The 10693-nt window shown below is 36.2% G+C and overlaps 1 protein-coding gene across 2 annotated transcripts; it reads right to left on the bottom strand.

The window, feature by feature from the left end:
• Positions 1 to 2473: 2473 nt before the first annotated feature.
• Positions 2474 to 2761, bottom strand: LOC129078866 (small ubiquitin-related modifier 2-like). 2 transcript variants are annotated; one of them, XM_054583839.1, is made up of 2 exons: positions 2608 to 2761; positions 2474 to 2538 (listed from the first exon to the last, which is right to left on the bottom strand). In XM_054583839.1, the coding sequence occupies exons 1-2, from the start codon at positions 2759 to 2761 to the stop codon at positions 2474 to 2476; spliced, it is 219 nt and encodes a 72-aa protein (XP_054439814.1). The 2 variants fall into 2 exon arrangements, with proteins under 2 accessions (XP_054439814.1, XP_054439813.1); XM_054583838.1 differs by having other exon boundaries at positions 2474 to 2761.
• Positions 2762 to 10693: the final 7932 nt, after the last annotated feature.

Below are 10693 nucleotides of genomic sequence, written 5' to 3'. Positions count from 1 at the left end.
GGATGAAGGATGAAACACAGAGGTGCTCAGCCCAGGCAGAAAGGCAGGATCATTCCGGAAGGGTCTGAGAATGTTCTAAACATGGCATTGGCAAAGCAATCAGGGGGCAAATTATAAGCTATAACAGGAAGACAGAACCAAAGTCACAAGTGTGGAAAAAAAACTGGTAATAGGGAAATTAATATTTAAAAAAGGAAAGGCAAGAAAGGGCAACTTGTTGGAATATGTATTAATTCCTTAGGTCTGCAGAGATTTCGAAGTTAAAAATAAAAAAGTTAGCAAAGGAAAAATGTATCCCAAATTAAGTTTCTGATATGAAGAAGATCAAGTGGCCCTGGCTGGTATGGCTCAGTTGGTGGGACCACCATCCAGTAGTAACTGAAGGGGTGCGGGTTTTATTTCCGGTAGGGGCGCATGCCTGGGTTTCATATAGGATCCCTGGTCTGGGCACGGTCAATCCCTGGTCCAGGTGCATATGGGAGGCAACTGATTGGTGTTTCTCTCTTTCTCCCTTCCATTCTCCCTTTCTCTCTCTCTAAAAGCAGTGAAAAAAATGTCCTTGGGTGAGGATTAAAGAAAAGGGATCTAAGGGTTATTAAAAAAAAAAAAAAGAAGACCAAATGATTCATCAACAATATGGAAACATCAGCAATAACTCTCATTGGAGATGATTGTTCTGTTAACTAACTCCATGATTTGGAGTAAATCCCTTAGTATCTGAGATTTTGTTCCTGTGTCAGTAGATAAGAGGTGTAAGTTGAGTTCTTATCTTCTTAGATTGCTCTCAAGTCTAAAATGATAGGTGGTTTATTGAAATTCCAGAAAGTCTGGGTATGTGGGAATATGTGTATGCATGTGCATGTATGCATTTTAAAAAAGAGCCACTTCTTTTGGAAGAACAATATAGGAAGTAGGCAAAGAAAAAGAAAAGAACTTGTGACTGAACTTTGTGCTAGTAGCTTTAATTAAGTCAAAGGCAATAAACATTTATTTAGAAAAAGTAGCTAAAGATATTTGTAAAGCTAAAGAGATAGTTTATCATTATATGTGTTGAAACACATTATAAATGTGAGAAAGAAAAGAGTGAAATAACCCATTTTCCTGGAAACACTGCAGATTCTGAGGCTGGCCCACTCATCTATTGTGTATATTAATCTAAGAAATTTAAATTTGGAAAGGCTCATGAATAGGGGTTTCAAGTGTAGAGATTAGAAGCAAAAGGACAAAAATGATAGGCTGAATGGTACCTCCTTCTTAGAAATCATGCACTTTTGTTCCACTAGCGATGCTGTTGTGTTCCTTCCTCTGGGCGGAGACAGCCCCGCATCAGAGAACAAGCTGAGCACGGGCTGGATTTCAGACTCCATTTGTCCCCTTCTGAAAAACTCACAAACGCATGGTTTTACTCAGCCATGTGCCTGAAATAGCTTCTCCAATTTCTGTCTAACAAAACCCTGTCCATCCAGCAGGACCTAGGTTGAACACCATCTTTTCTGTAAGGCCTGCTTCAATCTTCTCAGGCAGAATCCACCCCTCCATTAGTTGTGCTCCCAAGCATTTTGATTATCTTCTTAGGATCACGCTTATGTGTTTTTGTTGTTGTTGTTTGTTTGTTTGTTTTAGAAGTTTTCTATCTTTCCCGGATCTTGAGCTCCTGAAGGCAGAATTCCAGTTATTATTTTTTGGTCTCCTTAGCACCTGATGCAGTTCTAGTCAGAGAATAAATATGTAATAAATGTAAGTTGAATTAATGATGCATGGTTAAAATTGATAGTTGACATGAAGGGAAATAGGCAGAAAAAGAGACAGAAATATTCTTAGAGAGTTCTTCAACTAAGATAGAGATGTGAATATGAAGTTGAATATGGGAGAAGATGCAGAAAAAAACCTCTTATTTTATTTTTATTTTTTCATTTTAAACAACAAGGCACTTGACTTGAAGGAAAACTATCTGGGATTCATTTCTTTTAGAGTAATTTATCCCTACTTAAAGACAGATTACCCTACATGTAACAGTTATGTACAAAAAAGATATAAAATTTTCCTTGTTTTTACCATGATAAATGAAAAACATTAAGGTTCTCCAATCAAACAAAGTATGTAAGGGTTTTTTTGTTGTTCTTTTTTTGTTAAACAGCAGAACACTTTAACACTGGAATACGGAAAGGTAAGAGCTGAATGAGCATGCCACTAATTGAGAAAGGGGGTATAGTCACAGAACCAGTATTTTTTCCCATCCTACCTCTATTTGATGCTGATCAAAACATACCATTGGCCATTTAGTTAAAACAAATGCAAATGCTTATGCACGTATATCAGTACAATAAAGGAACGGGGAAGGGAAAATGAAAGTATAGCGAAAACCATACTGGAGTAGTCAAGATGTGGTGGAACCAAATGGCAGTTTTCTAATTGAGAATTCCTTCTTGGTCTGGAGGAACAGAGTTCTGGAGGAAAGTAGCAGATTCCTTTTTTAGTACATACCTTCTGTCCGCTGCTGGAACACATCGATTGTATCTTCATCCTCCATTTCCAACTCTGCAGGCGTGTCTGTTTCATTGATTGGCTGCCTGTCAAATCGGAATCTGATCTGCCTCATTGACAAACCCTGTTGTTCACAATAGGCTTTCATTAGTTTACTAAGTGGTGTATGCCTCTTAATCTTAAACTGCACCACTGATCCACCCCGCCCCACCACCTCTAAGTTAATATGATCATTTTTCTGAGTCATGGCTCCTTCTCTGGGCTTTTTGCTGGTCATGGCAAGCCCCAGAGCCTCCTCAGCTACCACTTCATCAAAGAGGTACCAGGTCCACACCGAACCAGCTGAGGAAGAACCTTTAAAGTAATTGGGTATAAAAAATGAAGGCCAAAAGAAGGAGACTGTGAAGAGGAAAAGACACATAGAGAAAGCCAGCAACTGGAAAGATCAAGACCTTTGAATACAAGCAAACATGGGAGTAGAGAAAGGAGTTCAAGAAAAATCCAGGAAAACAAGCAAAGGGGGTCATTAGTGCGATGTTCCAGCTCCACCAGAAGGTGGAAGAAATTTGGAAACAAGGAGGAAGGAAGGCCAAGCAAACTTGCAAATGATAATATTAAAAAAAAAAAAAAATCTAGATTATGAGAATTAGGTTTAGTGGGTTTTTGTTGGAGCTGAAAATAAATAATTAACAAATATAGGTAAAAGCAGAGAAGATTAATATTTATAATAATTATTTCCATGGTAAGGGGCACCATTATGAAACTTTATGGGGGGAAAAAATCAAATTACATGTGGAAAACATGTGTGGTGGAAAGGAAACTGCCATTCATCGACTTTACAGTGGGTACCAGGCCCAGCACCGGGTGCTTCATAAGTTTCTTTCTTTGGATTAAAAATGTTAATCTAGGCCTTTTCATACCTGAGAAAAGAAAACATATAAACATGCTCTTTTACTTCTTTACACACCTGAGTAGAAAATGGACTATAATAGATGGCACGTGGGTGGCAAGAAAGGAGTAGTGGTTAATATTTATGTATGGACTATTATTCTAAAGAGTTTGTACTAAAAAAGGAATCCATTAGGTGAGAAAGTTTCAAAAAAAGAAAAACAAAATTACCTAAAAGAAAATACTAAGGTTCTTTCTGAGGAAAGAGCTGCTCCTCTAACGGGTGGGTTTCCTACTGGATTTAGAAAGAATTCATTTACTGCTTGACAGCATGACCATTCATCACTTTTGGCTCCCCAGCATTTGATTCCTTTCCCCTTTGGGAAATACCACTTGGGTGATTTGGGAGGGAAGTATGAACTCACCTCAATGACCAAAAGGTGGGCAGGCAGTCCTTGCCTCTGTACCCTGGCCAGAGGCGCAGGCATATTACTTCAGCTCAGTCAATTGATGGCTCCACTCAGAACTTCCGGCCTTAGGGAAGGATGTGCAACTCCAGAATGACCAGAGATCATGCACAGGGGCAGCAGTGGAATCCAAAGTCTAGCAGTGCCCAAGTATCCTGCCACATGGTGTCCTGATTAATGTTCCTGGGGTAGGAGTTTGACTGAGCTTTCACAGACTTTAGCCACTCTTGGTGCTTGTGCCTTCTCTGAACATTCTTCTCTGCCCTTTCTCGATTCTGGGAGCTCCTTGTTACCCTTTCAGTAGATTTCTTTTCTGATTACCTAAATCAATTACCAACAAACCTGCTATAGACTGAATGCTTCTGTCCTCTCAAGATTTGTGTGTTAAATCCTAATGCCCAATGTGATGATATTTGGAGGAAGGGCTTTCAGGAGGTTATTATGCCATAATGGTAGATCTCTCATGAATGGGACTAGTGCCCTTATAAAGAGGCCCCAGAGAAGTATTCTTCCCTTTTTGCCATGTAAGGATACAGCAAGGAGATGACCATATAAACTATGAAGGAGGCCCTCACCAGACATCGAATCTGCCAGCATGTTGATCTTGACCTTCCAGCCTCAAGAACTGGGAGAAAAATTTTGGTTCTTTGTAAGTTGCCCCGTCTCTGGCATTCTGTTGTAGAAGCCTGAACAGACTCAGGCAAAACTCAGTTGATACACCAACTCATTGGCAGTGGTGATTAAAAAAGTTTTAGAGAATTGAAAAGTGCTCATTAGATCTATTATGTAATCAATATTTTTTAGCCAATATTATGGTCCAGGTATTATGCTAGGTCCTGGGGAAACAGCTGACTTTTTCCTTGGAACACTATCACTCCTTATACAGGCTAATGAAAAGAGCCTGATATATAAACCAAATTTCTAATAGCATGTAGGCTAGTTATCTATTGATATGTAACAAATTACCCCAAAACTAAGTGATGTAAATGACAAACGTTTGTTATCTCACAGACTTTGTGGGTCAGGATTATGGGAGCAGTTTAGCTGGGTCTTCTGGGTGTAGGTTTCTCATGATTGTGATGAGAATGTCAGCCGGGGCTGGGGCATCTCATCTGAAGGCTCCATTGGAGAAGGAGCCATTTTCAAGCTCATTCACGTGGTTGTTGGCGGGGGGGTTATTTTCTTGTGGCCTGTTGTACTGAGAACCCCAGTTTCTTGCTGACTGTTGGTCAGAGGCCTCCCCCATTTCCTTTTTATGTGAGCCTCTGCACACAACAGCTCACAAAAGGGCAGGTGGTTTCTCTTAGAGTGAGCAAGCAGGAAAAGCCAGAGAAAGAGAGGAACTTTTGCTATCTAAATCCAGAAAGAGCATCCCATTGCTTTTGCCATATTCCGTTTGTTCGAAGCAGTTCACTGTGTGCAGTCCACACGCAGGGATTGGGGTGACACAACAGCATGAATGACAGAAGGCAGGATCTTTGGGAGCCACCTTGGAAGCTGACCACAGCACCCCAATGAACGCACACAATCTCAGTGGGTACATTAGGCTCATGGCAGCTGAGGGTGGGGAGCCAGGTGAGGGTAGAAAGCAGAAACAAGGGGGGGAAAGTCAAGGAAGGCTTTTGGAAAAAGTAAAACTTTAATGGTGTTCATGCAGAACGGGTTACTGAAAATGTTTCTTAAGAATAAACAGAGGGTGAGAGAAATTTGAACCCCTTAGACCAACATGTTACTTCCTATAGGAGCTTCTACCAGAATTTTCATTTTCAAATTGCAAGTAGTATGCATTAATAGCTGACATAACATTCAGTCTCTAATAAATAGGACAAAAGACAAGGATACTTACTACATTCAACAGAAGGGAGATAGGTAGAGTTTCTAGGAAATACCCAGAAGGCAGCATTCCACATAATAGGGCATGACTTAATGTTAAACCATGAAAAGTGTAGGGTTTAACATCCAACGCGTGAAATGGAGATTTAGAAATGTGATTGGGGAAAATGGCCAATTGAAAGACAGGTAAAAATCATTAAAGAAGAAAGATAAGATTGATGATAGGCATGCTTCTGTACCAGCAAAATAAATCCATTTGGAAAACTATGCAGTGAATTGAAAGCCAGTCCATATATTTAGTCAATAAGAAAAAGGACATAATCACACAGAACTTGATTCCTATGTAGTTAAATACATCAGAGGAGAAGGCAGATTGTGACTTCTAACTCAATGAATATTTGTAGACAGAGTACAGAGTCATTAGAAAATCAGTGCAGAAGCATGCTAGTGAGAAAGAAGGGGGAGAAATGGAAAATTCAGATAGGGGGCCTGTTTGAAATCCTAAAGATGTGTTTGGGAGGAAGAATCATGCAAGACAAAATTAAGAAGAGAGACTAGAGGAAGGCAAGAAGAAAATAAAAACTTGGGAAATATGGGGGTAGGGTGGGGTCCCTATGGAACTGATTCTGTGTCATCAAACATTTTTAATTCCATTTTTTATACATGTTATAACTGGCATCCTCTGTTGAGACTTTTTTTTTATTGCCTTAAGGAAAAGCACGGCCAACATGATTAAAAGGTAATGTATTCTCTTCCCAGGGAAGGGGAGCTGGGAATGATGAACCCAAGGCTTTTCTTCAGAGTGACATTTTTATGTTACAATTTTAATAAACAATAAAGAAATAGGTGGAAGAAGATTGGGGAAAACACTTTAGGTTTCACCTTCCTCACTTTGAATGATAGTGGGAGGGGTCAGTTCCCATGAAAAGAAAAAGAAAAAGCGATGCCTTAGACAAGGGCAGGATATGGAGACAATAAAAGAGCAACACAAAAATTATCTTTATTTATGGAGCATAAATAAAGAGGAGGTATTTAAATACCCTCAACAAATAATACTATATACATTCCTTAAGAACTGTTCACATAATGTAAAGTGTGAAAATTATAGGAAAAGTGATGTAAAATAGAAACTGATATATTTTGCAAATATCTGAAGTTTCTATGGTTTGCCCTGGCCTGATAAAAACAGTCAAGAAGAACAAATGTGAGTTTGGAAACACATTGGCCAAAGGAAATAAGAACACCTTTTTTGTAAAAGAGGGGACAATCTATGAATAAGGTCCAAAGGACTGTATTTAAAAAGATGAAAAATTCTGACAGAAACTGTTAGGTAGAGCTTTTCCTTTAAGAGAACATTGACTCCCACCGATTGTGCATTGAGCTTATCAGAGCTCCAATGTTGAGAGTCAGTAACATCAGTGGCATGTGTCCACGTGGTGTCAAAGCTGAGACTAAGAATGGTCACTCTCAGTCTGTTTTATATCAGTATCCACTCACTTCTCCATCTATATTTTGATCAACCTGATGAATTTCTTTGAAAATTACCAAACAGGGAGTTGTGACTATGAACACTGGGAGGACCTGACATAGTCCTACAAATAAAACTAGGAGAAAATAGTGGTTTGAAAAACTTATATTCAAAGAAATGGAATTACCTTTAAATTTGGAGATTTTTATCTTTATGGGAATGAAGGTATCAACATTGAAAATAGTAACACTGGCTCTGTAGGGAGATAAGAATGGAATATCTGTAGTTAATAACTACACTAAGTTGAAATGGCCTTGTCTCATCAGAAGTCTCTACAACTTGATATGTCTGCATGTCTTAATTATAATGGTAATGAAGGTTCGTATTAGTTCAAAGGTACCAGAAATACATGAAATACCTTCTGAATCACCAAAGATACGTTAAATTCACACAGATAAGTGAATTTCTGGTGTTCCAATTTTTTGAAAAGTGTTATTCCACATAGTACGACCTGCATGATGGCAAATAGTTTATTCTATTTAACTCTGAACAATTTTCAAACGTGAGAAAAATCCCTACACCTAAAATTCTTAAATTTTTATACCATGCCTCTAGCGTACAATGTATCTCCCTCAAGTATAACATAGAAAGTCTGCAGCATGAGCATCCTCCTTTCTCTGAAACCACAGCTTTACAAGAAACTTTACTGTATTTTCATAGACGTCTAAAGAAAAAAAGTCTCAGAAATTGAGGTCAAATGAGTTCTTTGAAAATAAGACGCAAGACAGACATGATACAGATTATTGCTTCTTTTAATCAAGAGGAATTTTATTCATCTATTGTTTCTGCCACCACTATATCACAGCAGAGAGGTGTCTAACATAATTTAAAAAATTAACTCCTAAATAGCTGGTGTTCAAATGGTTACAGTTTTTCTTTGCTATGTATAGCTTCTAACTTCAATATTTGATTTTTATCCTCTTTATTAACTGTATTTACCACTTGTTATTAAAGTTTACTTTTAATTATCTTCAGCTTTTAATGACCAATATTTTGGTTTTTGTATACTGTAGTGTTAAACAGATATTCCTGCATTTTAATAATTATATTAAACTATGCCAATCAAAGAAATTTATTTTTGCTCATTTTTACAAAAACTTAAGTATAAAATTTTGAGATATAAAACAAATTATATGTTCTAAGTGTATAAATTAACTTGTGTGTAATATGTAAAACTTTGTTTCTATATAGGTATCATTGTCTAGATACATATAAAAAATTTTGATACATATATGAAAAATTTTGTGGAAATGTGATTATTCCCTCTTTATCTACAAATTTTGTAGTTCTGATTACAGCGACTTTTGGTCCATGCCAATATGTTCTACAAATGCATAATATTAGCAACACTTAAAAGATGAATTCAATTTCTATCAACTGCTTTTTTCCTTCATGGTATCTTTTAATGGTACATGCTCAATTTTTGTTTGTAGATCACTTACCTATACCCTTAAATTCTTTAGAATTCTCAAATGAACACCATCTGCTTTTTCTATTATGTTACAATCTATTTTCTTGAGATGATGCATCGGTTTTTATAAATAACTTCAAAAGTACCTATTGTTACTTGCAAATATCATTCTAGTGTTAAGGTCTCTATCTTCTTTTCACAACTTTTGTAATGAAGAACTTTCCTCTTTTTTATTATTTCAGTGGATCAAAAGGACCTTTAGGCTGGTTATAAAAGCCTCAGAAAGTAAAGATGACAAACTCTATGCTTTCAATGTTTCTCTACATGTTGCAATTAAGCTGTAAAAATTCAACTGAACTGGATTACTGTAGTATATTATGATATACACTGTGCATTTAAAAATTATTCCTTTGTCAATATAGTTCATCACAAAATAGAAAAGTACTTATGCATGTATGTCAGAAATTATAAACAGAGAACTAATGACTAAAATTTTATAAAAGAAAAAATGTTAAGACGGTGACAAAAACATTGAAAACATGATTTATTACTCATAATAGCAAAATACATTTGCTATATTTATATACTTAGTACAGGCTTTTCCATGTGAAGTTCTTAAACACTTTTGCATTCATTCTACCCATTTCATAGATTAAGGAAAGAGTGGGGGGCAGTTATGGTTATGCAGGATGGATACCAACTGACTTATGGAAGATTACACAAGGGACAAGTAAAGCAACTGGGAACAGATTATAGTTTGTGCTAAAAACAATGCCTTCCAGTAAGTGTCACTGACATTTTGCACAAATATTGATAAGCATCTGTCAACAAATGTTAATTTAAAAAGCTCCTCATACATTGTTCTGACTTTAATATTATATATTAGTATGTATGTTTCCACATAATACATATGTACTTTGTACTTTATATATTTGACATATTTTTATAAATAAAACACATTTATTTATATTTTATACACACACACACACACACACACACACGCACACACACACACAAGGCTCCGATGGCTTTTGGTGGAACTTGCCCCTTCATGTGAGTTTAAAAGGTCTTCTGAATGATCCTCCTTAAAAGAATGCTCTAGGAAGTAATACAGTATATCAATCAGACAGGGAATATACATAGATTTGAAGTAAACTTGCAATACTTTTTAAAAAATACATATTAGAAAATCTGACAATATTACATGAAATTGTTACACACTATAGATGAGTGAAAGAATGTAAAATGTATGTTAAGGACCTTTACATAAAACCATGCATAGAGTATTTTCTTTGTAATTGATTTAGAGTCCAGATTGCAACTTTTACACTATGACTTAAAACTTATCAAAGAGATTTATATTTTGCAACTGACATTTTAAATTGAAGATTTACTTGAACTGGTACCTAATATGTTTTCTGTAATTAATTCCTTTGAGGTCAGGTTTCGTAGACACAGAATTCCTTTAACATTAATCCTTCCTTTAGCAATATCTTTACTGTTGGAATTAGCAGTTGAAAAAAAAGTTAATCTTTTTCAAATGAGGTTCTCAGTTCCTGGCATTCTGTTTGTTTTACCGGTAAAAGATTTTCTTAAAAGTGCAAAATATCTTAAAGCTGGATGCTATGGATTCGGTGTAAGAAAAAAGCTGAAAGTTAAATCATGCATTAATAAGAAATGGAAAGTTTAATTATATAGATGCTTAATTTCTTAATTAAGGGACTGAGTGATGGTCTGTCTCACTTTGAACTTTATACTATTATTCAGGTTATCTGTACATAGTACCTAAGATTTATGAGCCTTATGTATTTGTCTTTTCTATTTATTCATGATATGTTGCATAGATTACTTGGTAGATAGCAAAATCTGATGGGTAATGGTGTTCGATAAATTGTTGAATGAAATGACATTTTGATTATAGCTTTATTTCCAGTTTTAAGAATAGGAACAATACATCTAAAAGTTGGTAGATAGTAACTGAGTGTATAGTGGCTCACTATCCCTAAAATAAATTTTATTGAGCAAGGAAAATGTTTACTAATTATGCATGATTACATATTCACAGTTACTAATTATGTTTTC

The sequence above is a fragment of the Pteronotus mesoamericanus genome, unplaced genomic scaffold (assembly GCF_021234165.1).
Source record: "Pteronotus mesoamericanus isolate MK-2021 breed Mesoamerican mustached bat unplaced genomic scaffold, CSHL_Meso_final contig_74, whole genome shotgun sequence".
NCBI lineage: Eukaryota > Metazoa > Chordata > Mammalia > Chiroptera > Mormoopidae > Pteronotus > Pteronotus mesoamericanus.
The sequence above is the reverse complement of the archived record's forward strand: the minus strand, read 5'-3'. Positions and strand labels throughout refer to the sequence as shown.

What these genes read in the sequence shown, in the direction of transcription:
- LOC129078866 (XM_054583838.1), bottom strand. Translation starts at nt 2,761, where the DNA reads ATGACCAGCAAAAAGCCCAGAGAAGGAGCCATGACTCAGAAAAATGAT.